General features: G+C 41.1%; 1 protein-coding gene across 2 annotated transcripts in view; it reads left to right on the top strand.

Annotated features, from left to right (window-relative positions):
• The window catches only part of SBNO2 (strawberry notch homolog 2), a 163,576-nt gene that overhangs the window by 40,479 nt on the left and 96,399 nt on the right, over positions 1 to 26,698 (top strand). The window contains exons 2-4 of one of the 2 annotated variants that reach the window (XM_070745041.1): positions 5,624 to 5,851; positions 7,796 to 7,875; positions 13,836 to 13,959. In XM_070745041.1, the coding sequence (XP_070601142.1) occupies positions 5,720 to 5,851; positions 7,796 to 7,875; positions 13,836 to 13,959 (336 nt within the window). In that variant the 5' untranslated portion in view covers positions 5,624 to 5,719. Of the gene's footprint in view, positions 1 to 5,623; positions 5,852 to 7,795; positions 7,876 to 13,835; positions 13,960 to 26,698 lie in introns of those variants that run through there. The other variant, XM_070745032.1, reaches the window with a different exon arrangement.

Genomic DNA, 26,698 nt, shown 5'->3' with positions numbered 1-26,698 from the left:
CCGAAAATAAGACCTAGGAGATGTTTCCTTTCGCGGCATTCCTGAACAGAACTTATATAACACTGCGGTCCCTTAAACTGCATCCCGAAACGCTGAATCAATCAGATTTAAAACACATAGAAACTTAAAAACATATTAAATTGTTGATTCCAGAGGGTCGGGGCCGCCACAGAGAAGGCTCTTCCCCTGGGTCCCGCCAGACGGTATTGTTTAGTCGACAGGACCCGGAGAAGGCCAACTCTGTGGGACCTAACTGGTCGCTGCAGCAGAAGGCGGTCCCGGAGATACTGGGATAAATGGAGCTTTTTTAAAAAGTTAGTTTTATAGTAATTTTTATATATTAGATTTCTATACCTGTGTATTTATTATGTTGGGCCAGTGGTGTTGCCAGCTGATATAGAGAGTGGGAGTGATGGAGAGATAGACCAGGATGAACCTGAAGAACCACCTGAGATAGCAGATATGCCAATGACACTAGGGTCTCCCCTGGTCCTTCTTTTCATTAAACCAGGCAGTGGTGGTGAACACTAGCCCATCACCCAAAACGTCATAGAAACATAGAAGACTGACGGCAGAAAAAGACCTCCTGGTCCATCTAGTCTGCCCTTATACTATTTCCTGTATATTTATCTTATGATGGATATATGTTTATCCCAGGCATGTTTCAATTCAGTTACTGTGGATTTACCAACCATGTCTGCTGGAAATTTGTTCCAAGGATCTACTACTCTTTCAGTGAAATAATATTTCCTCATGTTGCTTTTGATCTTTCCCCCAACTAACTTCAGATTGTGTCCCCTTGTTCTTGTGTTCACTTTCCTATTAAAAACACTTCCCTCCTGAACCTTATTTAACCCTTTAACATATTTAAATGTTTCGATCATGTCCCCCCTTTTCCTTCTGTCCTCCAGACTATACAGATGGAGTTCATTCAGTCTTTCCTGATACGTTTTATGCTTAAGACCTTCCACCCGTTCAATTTTGTCAATATCTTTTTTGTAGGTGAGGCCTCCAGAACTGAACACAATATTCCAAATGGGGTCTCACCAGCGCTCTATATAAGGGGATCAAAATCTCCCTCTTCCTGCTTGTTATACCTCTAGCTATGCAGCCAAGCATCCTACTTGCTTTTCCTACTGCCCGACCATGATTTTGTCATCTCTGACCAATATGTCATATGTTTGCCAACATTGATCAGACTGCAAATTTGGAAATTATCCTGGGAGAAGAGTTTGGAACTTTTCTTACCTGTTATTGCCAAGAAAACACGATGGATGTAGAAAAGCCAAGCTCAGTTTGTAAAAATGTTTAAAAAACTATATATATTTTTTGCCAAGTTCTTGGCAGTTTCCGGTCACAAGGACACTTACTCAAGGAAGTGTTCCAAATAATTTTATTTTTATTTTTTAAATGACACAACAATTGGAAGCAATTATATGATGCATACAGTTGAGATCAATGTTTCTTTTTATTTCCAGTAGAAGAGACTGCAGTTGTGTTGGATTTCTTGGAAATTTTTTCCAATGTCTTCAATGGTCTGCACCATGGAATCTAATTAAGCATTATTGATGCCTTTTTTAAGAGTAAAATAACTTAAAAATTACCCCAGATTAATTTTGTTCGCTCCGCAATTACCTTAACTTTTTTCCCCTCAAAGAGTTTCTAAGAATACGGAATATTTTTTATTCCAATTAGATGACATGCGCTCAATGAGTGTCAAGTAGCCCAGCAAATCAAGATTTATTTGGAAATTGTAGTGGTTCCAGCCTATTATTTCGGTTCAACAAATGCTATTTTGAAAAGTTGCCAAAGCTATTATTTCCCTTTGAGATATATCGTGTTTCCACGAAAATAAAATCCTGCCTTATATTTTCTTGAACCCTGAAATAAGGGCTTGGCTTTATTGGGCTTCTTATCAGAGGGTTTCTTATTTTGGGGAAAACAGGGTATTTTAACAGAAATTAACGGATTAACAAAGTTGGAAGGGAACTTGCAGGAAGTGAAGGGCTCCTTATTTATTTATTTATTTATTTATTTATTTATTTATTTATTTATTTATTTATTTATTTATTTATTTATTTATTTATCTATCAGATTTGTATGCCGCCCCTCTCCGTAGACTCGGGGCGGCTAACAACAACAATAATACAATGTAAACAAATCTAATATTTAAGTTAATTTAAAAAACCCCAATTTAAGAAACCAATCATCCATACAGAGATACCATGCATAAATTTTATAAGCGTAGGGGGAAGGGAAAGTCTCAATTCCCCCATGCCTGACGACAGAGGTGGGTTTTAAGGAGCTTACGAAAGGCAGGGAGGGTGGGGGCAACTCTGATATCTGGGAGGAGTTGGTTCCAAAGGGTCGGGGCCGCCACAGAGAAGGCTCTCCCCCTGGGTCCCGCCAAATGACATTGTTTAGTTGACGGGACCTGGAGAAGGCCAACTCTGTGGGACCTAACTGGTCACTGGGATTCGTGCAGCAGAAGCGGTCCCGGAGATATTCTGGTCCGGTGCCATGAAGGGCTTTATAGGTCATAACCAACACTTTGAATTGTGACCGGAAACTGATCGGCAACCAATGGAGACTGCGGAGTGTTGGTGTGACATGGGCATATTTAGGAAAGCCCATGATAGCTCTCGCAGCTGCATGCTACCGGAACGCTCCTGGTGATTAGTGTGGTTGTGAGCACGATAGCATGAGATTCGGCTTTTGCGCATGCATGGAAGCCAAATCTCGCGTGAGTGAGCGAGATTTTGGTGATTTTTGGCGATATTTTTGCTTCTGTGCATGTGAAAATCGCCAAAATCTCGCTCATGCGCTTGTTTCCACATGAGATTTCACTTTCGGTGCATGTGCAGAAGTTGAATCTTGCGCTGACATGCACAGGTGCATCCAGTCAGCTGGAGCTGAATGCGCAGCTCCGTTTTTGCTACCTGGACGCCGTACTGCCCCGTGACGGCTACAACCCGCTACTGCTTGCAGGTCATCTAGTCCAGTGTTTCCCAACCTTTTTTGAGCCGCGGCACATTATTCATATTTTCAAAATCCTGGGGAACACTGAACGGGGTGGGGTGGGGTGGGGGGCTAAAGAAAAGTTTTGACAAAAAAAAATCTTCCTCCATTTCGCTCTATTTCTCCCTCACTCTTTCTCTCTCTTCCTTCCTTCCCTTCTTTCTCTCTCTCCATCCCTCTTTCTTTCTTCCTCTCTTTTTTGCTCTCTTTCTCTCTCCCTCCTTCCCTCCCTATATGTCTTTCTCTCTCCCTTGCTCTCTCTGCCTCTCTTGCTATCTCTCTTTCATTCTCTCTCTTTCTTTCTTTCTCTCTTTCTCTCTCTCTCTCTTCTCTCTTTCTCTCTCTCTTGCTAGCTCTCTTTCTCTCTCTCTCTCTTTCTCTGTCTCTCTCTCTCTGCCTCTCTTGCTATGTCTCTCTTGCTCTGTCTCTCTTTCTCTCTCTTCCTTTCTTCTCTGCGGAGGCCGGCGAAGGTTTTTCTTATTTTAAAAGTTCCGGGTGGCAGGGGGATGCGGAGCCCGCACGCACACACCCCCGACATTCCAAATTCTGCCTCAGCTGTGAGAAGAACACCTGCCCCACTGTCCTGCAGCCCTTTCGCTGACAGCCTGGGACAAAAGCGCTCCGTGAAGGGACTGCAAAAGGGGCCGGGCGGGCATTAGCAGCCGGATGAGGAGGGCGAGAAGCCGCTGCAGCCACCCCCAATCCCCCCCCTTCCCTGGGTGCCTTCCAAAGGCCCCTGGAAAAAGGCAGGAGGTAGCAACAAGGCGCGAGGACAAGCAGGCAGCTTGGCGGAGGGGAAGCGCTGAGGGGCTCTCCTCCTTCCCCACCACCGCGCTTCTCTCCCGCCCTGGCTTTTGCTTTGCCCGCAGATTTCCCCGCAGTTCAAAAGGAGGCAAGAGGTGGCCTGGATGAAATTGCGGGGAAATCATGGGGCGAAGCGAAAGCCAGGGCGGGAGAGAAGCGCGGGGGTGGGGAAGGAGGAGAGCCCCTCAGCGCTTCCCCTCCGCCAAGCTGCCTGCTTGTCCTCGCGCCTCGTTGCTACCTCATGCTGCTCCCACCATGGCTGCGCGCGGGTTCCGGTGCCCCTGGCTGAAGGTCGTCCTGTGGGCTGGTCTTGGGCTTTACGGTGGCTTCCTGGTTCCCTCTCCTCCCTCCGCCTGTGTCTACCGCCAGCGCCTCATTCCTCGGAGCTGCCGCTTCCTTCCAGGCAGCCCAGCCACGCTGCCGTAGAAAGGGCAGAGGTTATTGCCGCCACCTCTGCCTCCACTCAGGGAGCCACCGTGGTTGAGCTGAGGGAGAGGAAAAGGCGCGGTGACCACGGTGGCTCCCTGAGTGGAGGCAGAAGCGGTGGCAATAACCTCTGTGCTTTCTACGGCAGTGTGGCTGAGCTGGACGGAGGGAAGCGGCAGCTCCCACTCGAACCCACGGCAACGGGCGACGGCTTGGTGGGAGGCGACGGCGGGAGACACAGGCGGTGGGAGGAGAGGGAACCAGGAAGCGACTGTGAAGCCCAAGACCACCCACAGGACGACACTCAGGCAGGGGCGCCGGCAGCGCCCCGCCCAGCTTGAGCTTCTCGCGGCACACCTGGCCATGTCTCGCGGCACACTACTGTGCCGCGGCACACCGGTTGGGAAACGCTGATCTAGTCCAACCCTTTGATTTAAATAGGAGAAAATGATACTTTGACAACAAAGCCATATACAGTGGTACCTCTACCTACGAACGCCTCTGCTTACAAACTTTTCTAGATAAGAACCAGGTGTTCAAGATTTTTTTGCCTCTTCTCAAGAACCATTTTCCACTTACAAACCGGAGCCTCCGAAACTGTAACCAGAAAAGGCAGGGAGAAGCCTCCGTGGGGCCTCTCTAGGAATCTCCTGGGAGGAAACAGGGCCGGAAAAGGCAGGGAGAAGCCGCCGTGGGGCCTCTCGAGGAATCTCCTGGGAGGAAACAGGCCTCTGCCCTCCCTGTGGTTTCCCCAGTCGCACACATTATTTGCTTTTACATTGTTTGCTTCTTCTTACAAACTTTTCTACTTAAGAACCTGGATTAAGTTCATAAGTAGAGGTACAGGTAGTCCTTGACTTACAACAGTCCATTTACTGACCTTCAAAATTGCAACAGCACTGAAAGAAGTAGCCCATTTTTCACGCTTAATGACCATTACGGCATGCCCATGGTCCTGTGATCAGACGCTTGGCTCATATTTATGACGGGCTCCCTCTAATGGAGTGGTTCACAACCTGGGGGTCGGGACCCATTTTGGGGTGGGTGGGAATCAAACGACCATTTCACAGGAGTTGCCTAAGACCACGGGAAAAGACAAATTTCCCCTGGTGTTAGGAATGAAACCTTCTATTCTGGTGCCTTGGAACATATGTTTACAATCCGACCAATCAGGCGTTTACAGTGGGGGTGTCCCTCTTACCTTCCTGCCAATCAGCTTCAAGAATTGGGAGAATTGGCACTAGACTTATGGTTGGGGGTCACCACAACACGAGGTGCTGTATTAAGGGGTCGCGGCATTAGAAAGGCTGAGAACCGCTGCTCTAAAGCAAATTTGCTGTTCCTAATGTTTTTCTTCTCCCCCCCCCCTCCTCAGGATATGTTGCAGAGGGAAGGTCCGAGATAAGGGATCTCCTTGGACCTCCAGCGACCGACCGGCGTCCGATTCCTCCATGGAGCAGCACAAAGCCTGATGCCCACTTTGCCCCTCACTATGGACAGGGGGAGGAGCTACCACCCACCATGTACCCACCAGCAGCCCGGCAATTCACTGTATAGGACCCCCACCACCCTTGAAACCCAGCTTGGCTTGCCCACCGCCGAGGTGAGTGTCCCTGGGGGGATGATGAGTCCTCAGAGATATATCACTCTGCTAAACAAATACAATTCCCTCAACGCTGTCAAACTATTCACTGAGTCTGCACTACTATTAGTCTTCTCATTGTTCCCATCGCCCATTTCCCCCCTCAAATGACTCTATGACTGTAGGTTTGTGGCTTCTATCTTTACCATTTACATAGAAACATAGAAACATAGAAGATTGATGGCAGAAAAAGACCTCATGGTCCATCTAGTCTGCCCTTATACTATTTCCTGTATTTTATCTTACAATGGATATATGTTTATCCCAGGCATGTTTAAATTCAGTTACTGTGGATTTACCAACCATGTCTGCTGGAAGTTTGTTCCAAGCATCTACTACTCTTTCAGTAAAATAATATTTTCTCACGTTGCTTCTTATCTTTCCCCCAACTAACTTCAGATTGTGTCCCCTTGTTCTTGTGTTCACTTTCCTATTAAAAACACTTCCCTCCTGGACCTTATTTAACCCTTTAACATATTTAAATGTTTCGATCGTGTCCCCCCTTTTCCTTCTGTCCTCCAGACTATACAGATTGAGTTCATTAAGTCTTTCCTGATACGTTTTATGCTTAAGACCTTCCACCATTCTTGTAGCCCATATTTGGACCCGTTCAATTTTGTCAATATCTTTTTGTAGGTGAGGTCTCCAGAACTGAACACAGTATTCCAAATGTGGTCTCACCAGCGCTCTATATAAGGGGATAACAATCTCCCTCTTCCTGCTTGTTATACCTCTAGCTATGCAGCCAAGCATCCTACTTGCTTTCCCTACTGCCCGACCACACTGCTCACCCATTTTGAGACTGTCAGAAATCACTACCCCTAAATCCTTCTCTTCTGAAGATTTTGCTAGTTTTGACTGGTTCCTAATATTTTATTTTATTAATTTATTTATTAGATTTGTATGCCGCCCCTCTCCGCAGACTCGGGGCGGCTAACAACAATAAAAAGACAACGTAAACAAATCTAATATTAAAAAATCTAAAAATCCCAATTTAAGAGATCAGTCATATATATAGTCATACCATACATAACTTTTATAAGCCTAGGGGAAGGGAATATTTCAATTCCCCCATGCCTGACTTGATTTGAATCATCAACATGATTTGATGGCTTATTTATACCTGGACTGTTATTAAGTGTTGTACCTCACGATTCTTGACAAATCTCTCTTTTCTTTTATGCACACTGAGAGCATCTGCACCAAAGACAAATCCCTACTGTGTCCAATCACACTTGGACAATTTCTTCTATTCCTATATCTCTTCTTCTATTCTTTCATTGATATGTTCTATTCCTATAATTTCTCTTCTCTTCTTTCTTAGATATATTTTACTATGAGTATAGCCTCTATAATCTTCATCATGTATTTTACTATGTGTATACCCACTAAAACCCTCATTGTGTATTGGACAAATCAATCAATCAATCAATCAATCAATCAATCAATCAATCAAGAACTCTACTCTACTCTACTAGATAAATGTTCAAAGCAATGGAAACTGCAGTTTAATGTTTCCAAATGTAAAAAAATGCACTTGGGCAAAAGGAATCCTCAATCTGAGTATTGCATTGGCAGGTCTGTTTTAGCAAAAACTTCAGAAGAAAAGGATTTACGGGTCGAGATTTCGGACAGTCTCCAAATGGGTGAACAGTGCACTCAGGTGGTAGGGAAAGCAAGTAGGATGCTTGGCTGCATAGCTAGAGGTAGAACAAGCAGGGAGATTGTGATCCTGCAAACTGCTGGCTTCTTTCAAGCCTCTTGGTTTCTCAGAAGTCTTGTTTCTGCATTATGCATTTGTCCATGAATTGTCATCTACGGATCCCCGCAGTAGGACTCTGAAAAGGCCTTGAACGTTCCCGAACATGCCACACATATTTTGAAACCTTCTCTGTTGTCTTGCAGGATTCTGCTTCCGGATGCTGGAGTTCATCCCTGTTTGCACCTTCTCCATATGCAGCACCCTTTTTCCTGAACGAAAACCAGTAAGTGCATTTGTGGGAGAGCACAAAATACTACAGAACAGAGCTGGAAGGGATCTGGGAGGTCTTCTAGTCTAACCCACTGCTCAAGTAGGAGACCCTGTTTCAGCGACAGCAGTGATGGGCTGCTGCCTCCACCGGGGGGGGGCATAGTGGGTGTAGCAAGTTTATGCACTATTTAATTAATTTAATTAATTTAATTAATTTAATTAATTTAATTAATTTAATTAATTTAATTAATTTAATTAATTTAATTAATTTAATTAATTTAATTAATTTAATTAATTTAATTAATTTAATTAATTTAATTAATTTAATTAATTTAATTAATTTAATTAATTTAATTTAATTAATTTAATTAATTTAATTAATTTAATTAATTTAATTAATTTAATTAATTTAATTAATTTAATTAATTTATTTATTTATTTAATTTATTTAATTTATTTAATTTATTTAATTTATTTAATTTATTTAATTTATTTAATTATTTGATTATTTAATTTATTTAATTTATTTAATTATTTAATTAGATTGGTATGCCGCCCCTCTCCGTAGACTCGGGGCGGCTCACAGCATACAATGAAACAATTCATAACAAACATAACTTTTTAAAACCCCATTATTAAAACAGACATACACACAAACATACCATACATAAATTGTATAGGCCCGGGGGGGGGGGGTGCCTCAATTCCCCCATGCCTGATGACAGAGGTGGGTTTTAAGGAGTTTACGAAAGGCAGTTCTAATCTCCAGAGGGAGCTGGTTCCAGAGACTCGGGGCCGCCACAGAGAAGGCTCTTCCCCTGGGACCCGCCAGACGACATTGTTTAGTCGACGGGACCCAGAGAAGGCCAACTCTGTGGGACCTAATCTGGGATTCGTGCGGCAGAAGGCGGTCCCGGAGATATTCTGGTCCGATGCCATGAAGGGCTTTATAGGTCAAAACCAACACTTTGAATTGTGACCGGAAATTAATCGACATCCAATGCAGACTGCGGAGTATTGGTGTAACATGGGCATACCTTGGGAAGCCCATGATTGCTCTCGCAGCTGCATTCTGCACGATCTGAAGTTTCCGAACACTTTTCAAAGGTAGCCCCATGTAGAGAGCGTTACAGTAGTCGAATCTCGAGGTGATGAGGGCATGAGTGACTGTGAGCAGTGAGTCCCGGTCCAGATAGGGCCGCAACTGGTGCACCAGGCAAACCTGGGCAAACGCCCCCCTCGCCATAGCTGAAAGATGGTTCTCTAATGTGAGCTGTGGATCGAGGAGGACGCCCAAGTTGTGGACCCTCTCTGAGGGGGTCAATAATTCCCCCCCCCCCCATGGTGATGGACGGACGGATAGAATTGTCCTTGGGAGGCAGAACCCACAGCCACTCCGTCTTATCCGGGTATTTATTGAATACTTAATAGTTTTTATTGTCCTTCCTTCTCTACTACCTTAGTATGATCCTTAATTACTTTTAAAATAGGAAATAGTTAAATAGTATGCTTTTACCCATAGATGCTTTAATCATTTTAACCATGATGAACCTTCCCAAAGAGACCTTTTCAGCGGATGCAGATTTATCTTTCATTTGATAATCTGGCTAGCCGACACAAGAACAGCCGCCGAACGGCTTCTCGTGTCTTTCGAACTCGGCACCGCTTGAAAAGAACTTTTCTACCTAGGTCTGGGCATCGGGGGGACGGGGACGAGGGAGCCAAGAAAGTCTTCAGTGGGGCAGTTTCAACTCTACTGGCAGCTGGAGGGTTGCAGGAGACACCGCCTATGCTTGGAACACAGAGTGTATAGGTCGTTTTTTCTCTCCAAGAGTATTACTGTAAATCCTACTTTCTGGATCCTCTTGGGAGATGATAAGAGAGGTTCTTCTTCTGTTTACTCCTACTACTTCTCTTTGCTGCATATTGAGTAGCAGATGGTGGATGAAGGTTATTGATTGGGATTCAACCCTCCCTCTTTTCTCCCCGTGGGTCTTCTCACCCAGCTTTGCCAGCGGTGGAGCTTATTATTATTATTATTATTATTTATTGGATTTGTATGCCGCCCCTCTCCGCAGATTCGGGTTAACGTAACCTCGGGTTCCTTTGGCGCAGCTTGAGGATTGTCCTGGATTGGTAACTGGCTAAATTGTAGGAAGCAAAGGGTGGCAAATAAATGGACAATTCTCTGGATGGAAAGAAGTGAGGTGTACCCCAAGGTTCAGTTTTGGGACCTTTACTTTTTACTTTGATACGGTTCCACATAAAGAGCTGATAGATAAATTAGTGAAGATTGGACTTAATCCCTGGATAGTTCAATGGATTTGCAGCTGGCTGAAGCGTAGACCTCAGACAGTTATTCTTAATGGCGAGTATTCTGAGCAGAGACAGGTTACAAGCGGTGTGCCACAAGGGTCTGTTCTGGGTCCTATTCTTTTTAATATGTTTGTGAGTGACATAGGGGAACGTTTGGTAGGGAAGGTTTACCTATTTGCCGATGACTCTAAAGTGTGCAATAGGGTTGATATTCCTGGAGGGGTCTGTAACATGGTAAATGATTTAGCTTTACTAGATAAATGGTCAAAGCAATGGAAACTGCAGTTTAATGTTTCCAAATGTAAAATAATGCACTTGGGGAAAAGGAATCCTCAATCTGAGTATTGCATTGGCAGTTCTGTGTTAGCAAAAACTTCAGAAGAGACCGCCTTCTGCCGCACGAATCCCAGCGACCGATTAGGTCCCACAGAGTGGGCCTCCTCCGGGTCCCGTCAACTAAACAATGCCGGTTGGCGGGCCCCAGGGGGAGAGCCTTCTCTGTGGCGGCACCGGCTCTCTGGAACCAACTCCCCCCGGAGATCAGGACTGCCCCTACTCTTCCTGCCTTCCGTAAACTCCTCAAAACCCACCTTTGCCGTCAGGCATGGGGAAACTAAACATCTTCCCCTGGGCACGTTGAATTTATATATGGTATGCTTGTGTGTGTGTGTATGTTAGTATAGGGGTTTTTCTTAAATTTATAATATTTTAATTAATTGGATTAATGTATTGGATTGTCTTTTCACTTGTTGTGAGCCGCCCCGAGTTTTCGGAGAGGGGCGGCATACAAATCCAAATAATAATAATAATAATAATAATAATTTAGGGGTAGTGATTTCTGACAGTCTCAAAATGGGTGAACAGTGCAGTCAGGCGGTAGGGAAAGCAAGTAGGATGCTTGGCTGCATAGCTAGAGGTATAACAAGCAGGAAGAGGGAGATTGCGATCCCGCTATATAGAGCGCTGGTGAGACCACATTTGGAATACTGTGTTCAGTTCTGGAGACCTCACCTACAAAAAGATACTGTATTGACAAAATTGAACGGGTCCAAAGATGGGCTACAAGAATGGTGGAAGGTCTTAAGCATAAAACGTATCAGGAAAGACTTAATGAACTCAATCTGTATAGTCTGGAGGACAGAAGGAAAAGGGGGGACATGATTGAAACATTTAAATATGTTAAAGGGTTAAATAAGGTTCAGGAGGGAAGTGCTTTTAATAGGAAAGTGAACACAAGAACAAGGGGACACAATCTGAAGTTAGTTGGGGGAAAGATCAAAAGCAACATGAGAAAATATTATTTTACTGAAAGAGTAGTAGATCCTTGGAACAAACTTCCAGCAGACGTGGTAGATAAATCTACAATAACTGAATTTAAACAGGGGATAAACATATATCCATCCTAAGATAAAATACAGGAAATAGTATAAGGGCAGACTAGATGGACCATGAGGTCTTTTTCTGCCGTCAGTCTTCTATGTTTCTATGTTTCTAAATAAATGGACAATTCTCTGGATGGAAATAAGTGAGAAATGGTGTAGTCAAAGGTTCAGTTTTGTGACCTTTACTTTTTAATTTATTCATTAATGATCTGGATGTAGAAGTAAATGGTGAGGTAGCAAAGTTTGCTGACGACACTAAATTGTTCCGGGTAGTGAAAAGTGACACTGATTGTCGGGAGCTCCAGAAGGACCTCTCGAAATTGAGTGAATGGTCAACAAAGTGGTAAATGCATTTTAACCTAAACAAGTGCAAAGTTATGCACATCGGGGCAAAGAACCCCAATTATACCTACCAACTGATGGGGACCAAACTTTTTGAGACAACCCAAGAAAGGGATCTTGGGGTTTGGGTGAAGATGTCAACCCAGTGCGCAGCAGCAGTAAAAAAAAGCAAATTCCATGCTTGGCATGATTAGGAAGGGAATTGCAAATACTTGGATGGTCATTAATTGAATGGTTGTAAGCCAAGGACTATTTGTATGAGAGCATATTATATAACCATCGTCCTCATCCTCCTAAAGAGTTAGATGGAGAGAGAGAAGAGAAAGAGAGAAAAGAAAAAGAGAGAGAATGAAAGAGACAAAGAGGAAGACAGAAAGAGAGAGAGAAGGAGAGAAAGAGAGAAGTAAAACAGAGAGAGAGAGAGAGAGACGGACAGAGACATCTGTCTAGAGAATTCTGGGAATTGAAGTCCACCAGACTTAAGGTTGCCAAGGTTACAGACCCCTGCTTTAGGGTCCTTTCCCTTTTGGCTTGGGACCTCGAACACAGGAGCAGTTTCTACAGCTAGCCAGTCTCGGCAATGCCCCGGTCTTCCTGCAGGGGTCCCCACAACACTGTCAGCCTCTCTGCAGGATGTAACCCTTGGCGCCTTGCCCGGCCCTTGTGGCTCAGCCCCGTCACCTAGCAGCCCGCTGCCGTCCTTTTACTGGAAAGATGAGCCACCAGCCAGGCTGGGAGAGTAAAAGCAAAACTTAAGGTGGTGCCGTGTGTGCGTGTGTGTGTGTGTGTGTGTGTGAAGTGTTGTGGGCAGAGGTTTCGCCCAGCAGACTCCCTCTTTGGACTGAGAAGGGTGGAAAAGCCGGCGTCAGTGTCCTCCTTCTTATCATGGCTCCGGCCCCCACTCTCCAGGATGTGAACCGGCCACAGTTTATTCTGCTTTGCGTAAGCAGAGGGGGTGGGGAGCAGCTTTGTGGGTGCGTGCGTGGGTGTCCCTCTCTCTTGGGGAAGAAGGACTTGTCAGGTGGCTGGTCCTCATCGTTGGCTGGAGGCAGCGCTCGGGGTTGTGTGCTGAGGCGATGTGGATGCATAGGCAGGAGATTTAAAAATAATGAATCTTACAGTCTTGTGGATTGTTATTATTATTATTATTATTATTAATAATAATAATAATACATCACACAGTCCTAGACGCTTAATAATAATAAATAATAAAATAATAAAAAAATAATTTATAATAAATAAATAATAATAAATAAATAAATAAATAAATAAATAATAAATGCTGTTGTGAGCCGCTCCGAGTCTTCAGAGAGGGGCGGCATACAAATCAAATCAAATCAAATCTAATCTAAATAAATAAATAAATAAAAAAAGCACATCACACTGATAAACCACTTTGAGTTTTTCCACTGAGAACGTGCTGAATATTGCAAACAATCGTCCTGGTAGAGAGTTGGGGGGGGGGCGTGAAATATTTACGCTGAAATGTTTACACTGAAATGTCTTCGGAGAGGGGTGGCATACAAATCTAATAAATTATTATTATTATTATTATTATTATTATTATTATTATTATTATCATCATCATCATTATTATCATCATTATCATCATCATCATTATTAATAATAATAATAATAATTATTATTATTATTATTATTAATTCCTGGGGTGGGTTAACAGAAAATAATTGAGAAACACTGCCCTAGCCACAGCTGAGAGCCTCAACTGGGGATCTAGGAGGAATTCCAAGTTACCGACCCTCTCTGAGGCTGTCAAAATCCCCCCCCCCGAGTTTTCTCTCTCTTTTTCTGTATTTTGTGTTTCGTTTTGTTTAAAATAAAACCCCCACTGCACTGCTCCCTCTGAAGTCACAGGGCAAAGCGCTTTCAAAATGACATCTCCGACCCATTAATACTTTTCATTCCTTTACAGGCAATATTTTAATAACCCTTCGAATTTCTACGCAAATTCCACCAACGGACAGCTCTTCCCAGATTCAAACTTCACACCTCAAAGCCTTGCTGACTTCATACCCAGAAATGGCGACTTCCCTCGCGTAAGGGCAAACTTTTCTTCTTTTGCGAAGGTGAACCTCTGCAGGTGGTCCTTGACTTATGGCCATTCGCTTAGTGATCGTTTGAAGTTAAAACAAGTTGGCAGCAATGGGGGTTTTTCTTTTGCAGTTCTGATTCTCCTCTGAGGTCTGTGTCCGTCTTGTTGGGTTGCAGAACCGAACCAGACAGGGATAGAGGTGCAGATGACAGATAAAAAAAATTATGTAAATCAGGACTTTGAAGCTTTGCTCCCTATCATCTTCTGAGACCTATCTATTACATTGCCTAAGTCGGTGATGGTGAACCTAAGCAGGTGGCACGCGGAAGTCGGAAGGGAAAGGGGGTACATGATCAAAAAATTTAAATACGTTAAAGGGTTAAATAAGGTCCAGGAGGGGAGTGTTTTTAATAGGAAAGTGAACACAAGGAAAAGGGGGCACCGTCTGAGGTTAGTTGGGGGAAAGATCAGAAGCAACGTGAGAAAATATTATTTTACCGAAAGAGTAGTAGATGTTTGGAACAAACTTAGAAACCTAGAAGACTGACGGCAGAAAAAGACCTCCTGGTCCATCTAGTCTGCCCTTATACAGTCTCAAAATGGGTGAACAGTGTGGTTGGGCGGTAGGAAAGGCAAGTAGGATGCTTGGCTGCATAGCTAGGGGTATAACAAGCAGGAAGAGGGAGATTGTGATCCCCTTATATAGAGCGCTGGTGAGACCACATTTGGAGTACTGTGTTCAGTTCTGGAGACCTCACCTACAAAAAGATATTGACAAAATTGAACGGGTCCAAAGACGGGCTACAAGAATGGTGGAAGGTCTTAAGTATAAAACGTATCAGGAAAGACTGAATGAACTCAATCTGTATAGTCTGGAGGACAGAAGGAAAAGGGGGGACATGATCGAAACATTTAAATATGTTAAAGGGTTAAATAGGGTTCAGGAGGGAAGTGTTTTTAACAGGAAAGTGAACACAAGAACAAGGGGACACAATCTGAAGTTAGTTGGGGGAAAGATCAAAGGCAACATGAGAAAATATTATTTTACTGAAAGAGTAGTAGATCCTTGGAACAAACTTCCAGCAGACGTGGTTGGGAAATCCACAGTAACTGAATTTAAACATGCCTGGGATAAACATATATCCATCCTAAGATAAAATACAGGAAATAGTAAAAGGGCAGACTAGATGGACCAAGAGGTCTTTTTCTGCTGTCAGTCTTCTATGTTTCTATGTTTCTATACTATTTTCTGTATTTTATCTTAGGATGGATATATGTTTATCCCAGGCATGTTTAAATTCAGTTACTGTGGATTTATCTACCACGTCTGCTGGAAGTTTGTTCCAAGGATCTACTACTCTTTCAGTAAAATAATATTTTCTCATGTTGCTTTTGATCTTTCCCCCAACTTCCAACAAACCTGGTCGGTAAATCTACAGTAACTGAATTTAAACATGCCTGGGATAAACATAGATCCATCCTAAGATAAAATACAGGAAATAGTATAAGGGCAGAGTAGATGGACCATGGAGTCTTTTTCTGCCGTCAATCTTCTAGGTTTTCTATATCTGCTGGCACACAAGCCGTTATCCTAGCTCAGCTCCAATGTGCATGTGTGTGCCATGATTTTTGGCTCGCACAGAGGCTCTGGGAGGGCGTTTTTGGCTTCAAACGAGCCTCCAGGGGGATGGCGGAGGGCATTTTCACCCTCCCCTGGCTCCAGGGAAGCCTTTGGAGTTTGAGGAGGGAGAAACACGAGCCCACTGAGCCCACCAGAAGTTGGGAAACGGGGGTGGGGGAAGCATTTCTGCCCTCCCCAGGCATTGAATTATGGGGGTGGTGCATTGTTTGTTTGTTTATTTTATTTATTTATTTTATTTATTTTATTTTATTTTATTTTATTTTATTTATTTTATTTATTTCATTTATTTCATTTATTTCATTTATTTCATTTATTTCATTTATTTCATTTATTTCATTTATTTCATTTATTTTATTTTATTTTATTTTATTTTATTTTATTTTATTTTATTTATTTTATTTATTGGATTTGTATGCCGCCCCTCTCCGCAGACTCAGGGCAGCTAACAACAGTGATAAAAAACAGCATGTAACAATCCAATACTGAACAACTAAAAAACCCCTTATTATAAAACCAAACATACATACAAATATACCATGCATAAATTGTAAGGCCTAGGGGGAAAGAATATCTCAGTTCCCCCATGCCTGATGGCAGGGGTGGGTTTTAAGAAGCTTACGAAAGGCAAGGAGGGTGAGGGCAATTCTAATCTCTGGGGGGAGTTGGTTCCAAAGGGCTGGGGCCGCCACAGAGAAGGCTCTTCCCCTGGGTCCCGCCAAACGACATTGTTTAGTCGATGAGACTCGGAGAAGGCCAACTCTGTGGGACATAACTGGTCGCTGGGATTCGTGCAGCAGAAGGCGGTCCCTGAGATAATCTGGTCCGGTGCCATGAAGGGCTTTATAGGGCATAACCAACACTTTGAATTGTGACCGGAAACTGATCGGCAACCAATGCAGACCGTGGAGTGTTAGTGTGACATGGGCATATTTGGGATGATATGATATTCAAATATGATAGCGCCCATGCACGCTTTTCCGGCACGTGAGGAAAAAAAAAAGGTTCGCCATCACTGGCCTAAGTTATGTAAAGATAGTCCTTGAGTTACGACCGTAATGGAGCCTGCCCATCCAATTTGACAATTGGAAAACCTATCGGCCAACAGACTGACCCAATTTTAGGAGTTTGTTTGCAGCAGCTGAATCATTGCAGTAATTAAGTGAACACTGTGCTCAATTAGCAGATACAGCGGGTCGTTAACCAACCAGTAATTTGCTAATGGGCATTGAATTGCCCAAAAATAAATGCTGGTATTTGACTGGTTTGGACAAAACTCAATAGCACTTTTTTTGTGCCGCTGTTGATCAAAACAGGATCACCAGCATCCGACAATGGACAGGGCACAAGAAGAAGATTTGGCAAAAACATTGTAAAACAAGAGTTATATGACTGCGAGTTTCTGCAAACATTCATAAATGTGAGCGGCTGTTGGAAATTCAAATTTAGATCTTAGGTAACAGACAGTATCTCTGTCAAAACTTCACTGGGTCACTAAGCGTCCCATCGTAAGTCAAGGACTTACCTGCACAGAAAAATAACTTCTGTTGATCTTTTTACTTGACTTTGAAGTTTATCACTGGACTTTTGCTTTCGCACTTATGGTAACAGCAGCTAGGATTGTGTTTGCGCAAAATTGGAAAGCTGGTGTTTTTCCTGAGCAGATAATAAAGAAAATTTTGGATTGCGCTGAAATGAACAGATTAACATTAAGATTAAAAGATAAAGAGGATTTCATTGTATGACAAGAAGTTTGATAAATGGTTAGAAAAGGAATACAAATAAGGAAATTTAAAATATAAATGAAGGATATAACCCAGATGTATCACATGAGGAAAGAGGTTGGGGAGGATAGATAGATAGATAGATAGATAGATAGATAGATAGATAGATAGATAGATAGATAGATAGATAGGTAGATAGATAGAGATAAATAGAGTAGATAGATAGAGAGAGAGAGAGACAGAGAGATAGAGATAGATAGACATAGAGTAGATAGATAGATAGATAGATAGATAGATAGATAAATAGAGTAGATAGATAGATAGAGTAGATAGAGTAGATAGAGTAGAGAGATAGAGAGATAAATAGATAGATACAGATAGATAAATAGAGTAGATAGATAGATAGATAAATAAATAGAGTAGATAGATAGATAGATAGATAGATAGATAGACAGATAGAGATAAATAGAGTAGATAGGTAGGTAGGTAGGTAGGTAGGTAGATAGATAGATAGATAGATAGATAGATAGATAGATATAAATATAGTAGATAGATAGATAGATAGATAGATAGATAGATAGATAGAGATAAATAGAGATAAATAGAGATAAATAGAGTAGATAGATAGATAGATAGATAGATAGATAGATAGATAGATAAATAGAGTAGATAGAGTAGATGGATGAATGGATGGATAGATAGATAGTTAGATAGATAAATAGAGTAGATCGATAGATAGATAGATCGATCGATCGATCGATAGACAGACAGACAGACAGACAGACAGACAGACAGACAGACAGACAGACAGATAGATAGATAGATAGAATAGATAGAATTCTTTATTGGCCAAGTGTGATTGCACACACAAGGAATTTGTCATTGGTGCATATGCACTCACTGTACATAAAAGAAAAAGAGACATTTGTCAAGAATCATGAGGTACAACACTTAATGATTGTCATAGGGTACAAATAAGCAATCAGGAAGCAATATTAACAGAAATATTAAGGACACAAGCAACAATTTATAATCATACAGTCATAAGTGGGAGGAGATGGGTGATAGGAATGATGAGAAAAAAACTAGTAGTAATAGCAGTGCAGACTTAGTAAATAGTTTGACAGCGGCGAGGGAATTATTTGTTTAGCAGAGTGATGGCGTTCGGAAAAAACTGTTCTTGTGTCTGGTTGTCTTGGTGTGCAGTGCTCTATAACATGATTTTGAGGGTAGGAGTTGAAACAGTTTATATCCTGGATGCGAGGAGTCAGTAAATATTTTCACAGCCCTATACAAGTGCAGTATACAAGTCCTCAATGAAAGGCAGGTTGGCAGCCATTGTTTTTTCTGCAGATCAGATTATCCTCTGAAGTCTGGGTCTTTTATAAATATTAAAAAAATAATAAAAATAATAGATTAAATGAATTTATGTAGAATAAAATATGAAAAAAAAATGTAAGATTGTGTAAAAGAACTCAGGGTTGCTGGTATACCATCTCAGAAAAAATGGAGAAAGTACAGCAAAGGGAAGAGGAAGGAAAGAGGGAAGAAAGAAGAAAGAGAGAGGAGGAGGAAAGAGAAGAGAGGAGAAGAGAGTAAGGAGACAAGGTAGGGAAGAGGGGAAGGGGAAGGGGAAGTATATAGAATGCTGGTGAGACCACATTTGGAATACTGTGTTCAGTTCTGGAGACCTCACCTACAAAAAGATATGGACAAAATTGAACGGGTCCAAAGACGGGCTACAAGAATGGTGGAAGGTCTTAAGCATAAAACATATCAGAAAAGACTTAACGAACTCAATCTGTATAGTCTGGAGGACGGAAGGAAAAGGGGGGACATGATTTAAACATTTAAATATGTTAAAGGGTTAAATAAGGTCCAGGAGGGAAGTGTTTTTAATAGGAAAGTGAACACGAACAAGGGGGCACAATCTGAAGTTAGTTGGGGGAAAGATCAAAAGCAACATGAGAAAATATTATTTTACTGAAAGAGTAGTAGATCCTTGGAACAAACTTCCAGCAGACGTGGTAGATAAATCCACAGTAACTGAATTTAAACATGCCTGGGATAAACATATATCCATCCTAAGATAAAATACAGAAAATAGTATAAGGGCAGACTAGATGGACCAGGAGGTCTTTTTCTGCCGTCAGTCTTCTATGTTTCTATGTTTCTAAGTAGGTTTAGAAAGAGAAAGGGGAAGGGAAGAAAGTGAAGGAAGGGCTGTATGAGATAGAAAGAGAGGATGGCAAAAAAGCAACCTTGAACTAATAAAGCCATAAGATAAATATAGAATATACTGTACTGCAGTGTTTCCCAACCGTGGCAACTTGAAGATATGTGGACTTCAACTCCCAGAATTCCCCAGCCAGCAAATGCTGGCTGGGGAATTCTGGGAGTTGAAGTCCAGATATCTCCAACTTGCCATGGTTGGGAAACACTGCTGTACAGTGATCCCTTGTTTTTTGCGGGAGATGCGTTCCAAGACCACCCGTGAAAATCAAATTTCCGTGAAGTAGAGGAAAGATATTTTTTAATGTATTTAACGAGTATTAGGATTTTTAAAACCCACCCTTTGCATTAAACAGTCATTCTATAATGTTTCTCAGCTGGAACTACATGTGATATCCTACCAGTTTCTTGAATAGAATAGAATTTTATTGGCCAAGTGTGATTGAATACACAAGGAATTTGTCTTGGTGCATATGCTCTCAGCGTACATAAAATAAAATATACATTTGTCAAGAATCATGTGGTACGACACTTAATGGTTGTCATAGGGGTCAAATAAGCAATGAAGAAGCAATATTAATAAAACTCTTAGGATACAAGCAACAAGTTACAGTCATACAGTCAACATGGGAGGAAATGGGTGATAGGAATGATGAGAAAAACTAGTAGAATAGAAGTGCAGATTTAGTAGAAAGTCTGACAGTGTTGAGGGAATTATTTGTTTAGTAGAGTGATGGCATTCGGGAAAAAACTGTTCAGTAATATTTTAATACTGTAGAAGAATTTTATGAATTTTTAATGCATTTATAATTTTCAATGAATTTAATGGATTTTAGCCCCCTTTGAAAACCCGTGAAGTAGCGAATCCGAATCCGCGAAAGATGAACCACGAAGTAGTGAGGAATTACTGTATTTGCAAAGATTTTGTAAAAGAATGAAATGAGAAATGAGATGATGAATATGTGAAAATGTCTGTATGGTAAAAAAAAAAACTTTTTAAAAAATTGAATGAACAGGCAGATTTGAGGTTGTGTAACCAATTACCTGGAAGCAATTAAAGCTCACTTAATTGTAAGCTGCGGATCAGGGCACCATTCCAAGGAAAACGGAGGCCTTACCGTTAAGACTTGCCTTTTGAACAATGTATGCTCTTTATCGGGATAGTTGATAATATTTGCAGGACAGGGAAGGATAGCCCAGTTTTCCTCACTCCCAGGCACTCGAACTATACTATTTAACAATCCCAGACATCTACAGGTCCTCGATTAGTGGTTGCCTCATTTAGCAACCTTTTGCAATTACGATGAAAAAAGTAAACTTTCCAGCCCAAGCTCAGGCTGGCAACCTGTGCAGGTTGGAAAGTAAAGTAAATTGGAAATACTTAAAAAAAAAAAAATCTTTAAAATACTACCCTTCCTCCCATGTATACTGATATTGTTATAATTAGATTAAGATTGGATATGAATACAGTAATACCTCGTCTTACGAACCTAATTGGTTCCCGGGGGAGGTTCGTAAGGCGAAAAGTTCGTAAGGCAAAACATTGTTTCCCATAGGAAACAATGAAAAATGAATTAATGCGTGCAACAACAAAAAACGCAACAGAAGCCATTATATACCCGAATGCATTAACCCCTGATAAAATTATAACATACGACCAACTACTAAACGAAAATAATGAGCTAATCCCTAAGCAAAAACTCATGGAAAAAGGTATTAAAGTAGATTGGCTACACTACCTACAAATAAAATCAAAATATAATGAAGATAAGAACAAATCAGACTTCCAAAAAAATAACCCCCTCGATAAAATAATTTTTGGTCCACAAAAAAAGCAAATATCAAATATATACAATATCCTCCTTCAACACGATACTGTTGAAGAAATAGTTAAAGGATCTATGATAGCGTGGTCACAAAACTTTGGGTACACAATTTATTTAAATGAATGGGAAAAAATTTGGACTGCTAACTATAAACTAACGATGGCAACCTCATATAAGGAAAACCATTATAAAATGTTCTACAGATGGCACTTGCCACCTGCTAGACTTGCAAAAATGTATCCAAATCTATCACCATTATGTTGGAAATGCAGAGAAAAACCAGGTACATATTACCACATCTGGTGGACATGTGAAACCACCCAAAAATATTGGGAAAAAATTAAAACTATACTAGAACAAATTACTTCTCAGACTATCCATGCGAAACCCGAACTATTTCTACTAGGAATCACAAGACAAAATTTTAGTAAAGAAAACAGATATATTATAATCCATATTATTACAGCCGCACGGATTTTATATGCACAATTTTGGAAGCAAGAAAAAACCCCAACTACTCTATCACTCTTGATTAAAATAATGGAATGCGCAGAAATGTCCAAACTAACAATGGAACTGCAAAACAAGGATGAGACAGATTTCTACAAAGCTTGGGATAAATGGTACCTCTGGTTAAAAAAAAGGAATTATCTAAAAATTACTCATCAAGAAAAATATCCAACAAAAACAACTTGAAAAAATAGCAATTTACATCACAAATCATAACAAACTGAAACAACAAACTGTAAACATCGATCGACATGAACTCCAACTTTACAAAGAAAATAAACCCCTAAATGAATTATATATATTGGCACTAAAAACTACATTCAAAACATATCGATAAAGCCTTAGGGTAAAACACACCAACTACGAGATCAAACTACAGGCCGCAAATCATGAAAGACCCAGCTCTAACGCTGGTTTTCGCCTCTCTATCCCCCCCTCCTTCTTTTCCCTATCCCCCATCCTTCTATATCTACTTCCCTCGCTTCACAACCCCCTTTTCCCACTCCCCAATTACTACATAAGTAGAGTGTAAAAAATGTACAATATGCATATCTCTTTTGTCTTTCTGTATTTGGTTTTTATTGTATATATTTAATAAATTTATTTTAAAAAAAAAAACGCAAAAAAATGCTGCCGCCCGGCTGTTTCAATTGAGAAAGCTCTTCCCTTAGGTCTCGCTAGACGGCATTGTTTAGTCGATGAGACCCGGAGAAGGTCAACTCTGTGGGACCTAATTGGCCGCAGCTAAAGTGGGACTAGAACTCAGAATTTCCTGCTTTGTAGCCTCGTGCCTTAACTAACTAGACCAAACTGGCACTCTGAATATATATTACAAAGATAAAGATGTGCCGTATTTTTGGGAGTATAAGACGCACCTTTCCACCCCCTAAAAGAGGCTGAAAATTTGAGTGCATCTTATACTCTGTAGCTTTTTCGAAGCACTTTTTTTCAGCCCTAATGATCTTCCCTGCTCTTGCAGGCTTTTAAAAAAATTGCTAATCACACCTACCGTAACAATGTTTTTTCAAGCCCTAACCAGGGGATAAAATAATGTGCTGAAAGCTGGCCAGACTAAAGACGCTAGCCAGATGAATACCTGGTAGGCAGATTTTCCCCCCATATTTTCCTCCCCCAATGACTAAGGTGCGTCTTATACTCTTAAAAATACAGTATATAATATCTTTTTTGCATTCTTCTGTAACAAAGGTCCCACTTCTCCAGGCAGTCTGATCCACAGACTCACAACCCATCTCTAAAGAAATCAACTACAGTTTTGCGGATTTTAGTTCTCATCCTGTCCTCTGGAATATTTTATTAATTAATTATTTTATTTTATTACATATCTTGACTGCTCATCTTACGACAAGATCTCTATGGGTAATTTACAATGTTACAGTGGAATTTTTTTTAATTTTTTTGTTTGTTTGTCTGTCTATCGATCTATCTATCTATCTTATTATCTATCTATCTATCTATCATCTATCTATTTATCTATCTATCTATCTATCTATCTATCTATCTATCTATCTATCTTATCTATGTGTCTGTCTGTCTGTCTGTCTGTCTGTCTGTCTGTCTGTCTGTCTGTCTGTCTGTCTGTCTGTCTGTCTGTCTGTCTGTCTATCTATCTATCTATCTATCTATCTATCTATCTTTCTATCTATTTATCTATCTGTTCTGTAGGGCTCTCTGGTCAACTCCTCCCAAAAATTCATAGGTACAAATTTCAGACACACACACGTTTGAAAATTCAAAACAATGTTCTTTATAATGAAAAGTCACTTAAACTAGGCCCTCTTTTGGTATAGCAAAGAGCACTCGTCTCCAAACAAACTGGTAATTTGTACAAGTCCCTTATCAGTTCTGTGATACTTAGCTTGCAGCTGTGAGGCAATTCACAATCCTTCTTCTTTCACAAAGTGACACACACTTTGCTCTGGTTTAGTTTCAAAGCGGGGAAAAATCAGCACACAAAAGGTCAAAGTCAGTAAAGCAGTCACGAAACATAATGATCAGATAATCCTCCACAATGGCCAAACCCACAGGCTGCTATTTATAGCAGCCTCACTAATGACCACAGCCCTACCCAACCACAGGTGGCCTCATTTTCTTTGATAATAATCTCTCAGTTGTTGTTGCCTATGCATCGCTCTCCACATGCGTGGCTGTATCATTAACTCTTGTTCTGAATCCAGGGAGGAGCTAAATAATTGATCTCCTTCTGAGCTGTCTGCCACACTCTCCTCCTCCCTGTCACTCATGTCTTCTTGGTCAGAGGAGCCTTCATCAGCAGATTCCACCGGGGGCAAAACAGGCCTGCAGCATGTGGATGTCTCCCCCACATCCACAGTCCTTGGGGCAGGAGCTGGGCCAGAGCTAACCACAACACTATCTATCTATCTATCTATCTATCTATCTATCTATCTATCTATCTATCTATCTATCTATCTATCTATCATCTATCTATCTATCTATGTTGATTTCTTTGTTTTCCTATATGATCCACTATCAGGCACCGTCTCTGAAGGAATTCCTGTTTGGCTTAAAATACATTTCCTTCCATCTAGAATCCCTGGGGTGGATGATTCAAAATTGGAAGTTTTCTTTTCTGATCTTTGAGCTTCAAATGCTGTCCGGGTATTGGTGTGGTCTCTTTGGTTGAAGTGTGTTTCTCAAGTTCTCTGAGCTGACAAACAGGAACCTGACACTTCAAAAGTGACCTGTGCAATTGGCTGATGTAATCGTGGAGAAACAAGCTATGGCTTCCCGTAACACCGCAGTCAGTAGACTGCAAGGGATGGGGGTGTATTTGTGCTGCCTTGCTTAGATCCTGCTTGTAAATTTCTTAACCTTTCAGAAATGTTGATCTCCAAATGAGTTGAAATTGTCTGTAACCAATGTTTTTCAAGTACTATGTGTTTTTCAAGTTTCCCACTTAAAATGCGTGGCCTTTGACTCCCAGAATTCCTCAATAAACCATAAGTTCACACATTCAGTGGGCAAAATAACAGATTGACAGAATAACAACAACAATAACAATTTAACAACAACTATTACAACAATAATAATAACAATAATTAAAAAACAGAAAGAATCAGAAAACTTCTCAAAAGCAAGCTCAATGGAGACAATACCATCAATCAAGGCCATAAAAACATGGACTATATCTGTGATAAGATACATTACAGGCATAATAAACTGGATACCGGATGAAGTAGACAATTTGGACAGAAAAACAAGAAAACAGAGAAACATAGAAGATTGACGGCAGAAAAAGACCTCACGGTCCATCTAGTCTGCCCTTGTACTAGTTCCTGTATTTTATCTTAGGATGGATATATGTTTATCCCAGGCATGTTTCAATTCAGTTCCTGTGGATTTATCAACCACATCTGCTGGAAGTTTGTTCCAAGCATCTACTACTCTTTCAGTAAAATAATATTTTCTCCCGTTGCTTCTAATCTTTCCCCCAACTAACCTCAGATTGTGTCCCCTTGTTCTTGTGTTCACTTTCCTATTAAAAACACTTCCCTCCTGAACCTTATTTAACCCTTTAACGTATTTAAATGTTTCGATCATGTCCCCCCTTTTCCTTCTGTCCTCCAAACTATACAGATTGAGTTCCTGAAGTCTTTCCTGATAAGTTTTATGCTTAAGACCTTCCACCATTCTTGTAGCCCGTCATGAGCCCATGAGCATTCACTATTCACTTCACCTGCATAGTGATGTCAACAGACTATATCTGTCCAGAAAACCTGGTGGCAGAAGACTTTTACAAGTAAAACAAACAGTAGAAGAAGAAAAAACATGGATTGGCAGAATACGTCAAAGAAAGTGAAGAACTCGGGGCGTAGACTCGTGGCGGCTAACAACAATAATAATACAATGTAAACAAATCTAATATTTAAGTTAATATTTAAAAAAAAACCCATTTAAGAAACCAATCATACATACTGAAGTTGATAAGGAGAAGACCTGGTTATGGCTCACTAATGGAACACTGAATAAAGAGGCAGACGGTTTGATTCTTGCAGCTCAGGAGCCAGCAATCAGAACAAATGCAATCAAGGCCAGGATTGAAAAATCAGCTGATGACCCAAAATGCAGAATTTGCAAGGACGTTGATGAAACAACTGATCACATCCTCAGCGGTTGCAAGAAAATTGCACAGATGGACTACAAACAGAGGCACAATTATGTAGCCAGATGCTTCATTGGAACCTGTGCCACAACTACCACCTACCAGTGGTTAAGAATTAGTGGGGTCATAAACCTGAGAAGGTCGTTGAAAACAAACGAACATGCCAAAATACTTTGGGGCTTTCGAATTCAAACTGACAAGGTTTTGAAACACAATACACCGGACCTCATGAATGTGGAAAAGAAAAAAGTGTGGATCATTGATGTCGCCATACCAGGTGACAATCAAATTGATGAAAAACAACAAGAAAAACTTAGCCGATATCAGGTGGTCCCAGTGGTAATCGGCACACTGGGTGCTGTGCCAAAAGACCTCAGCTGCCATTTGAAAACAGTAAACATTGGCAAAATCACAATCTGTCAGTTGCAAAAGGCCACCGTACTTGGATTTGCGTGCATCATACGAAAATACATCACACAGTCCTAGACGCTTGGGAAGTGTTTGACATAGAAACATAGAAGACTGACGGCAGAAAAAGACCTCATGGTCCATCTAGTCTGCCCTTATACTATTTTTTGTATTTTATCTTAGGATGGATCTATGTTTATCCCAGGCATGTTTCAATTCAGTTACTGTGGATTTACCAACCACGTCTGCTGGAAGTTTGTTCC

This window comes from Erythrolamprus reginae, chromosome 1, assembly GCF_031021105.1.
Source record: "Erythrolamprus reginae isolate rEryReg1 chromosome 1, rEryReg1.hap1, whole genome shotgun sequence".
Classification (NCBI taxonomy): Eukaryota; Metazoa; Chordata; class Lepidosauria; order Squamata; family Dipsadidae; genus Erythrolamprus; species Erythrolamprus reginae.
Note: the sequence above shows the minus strand (reverse complement) of the source record. Positions and strands in the feature narration are given on the sequence as shown.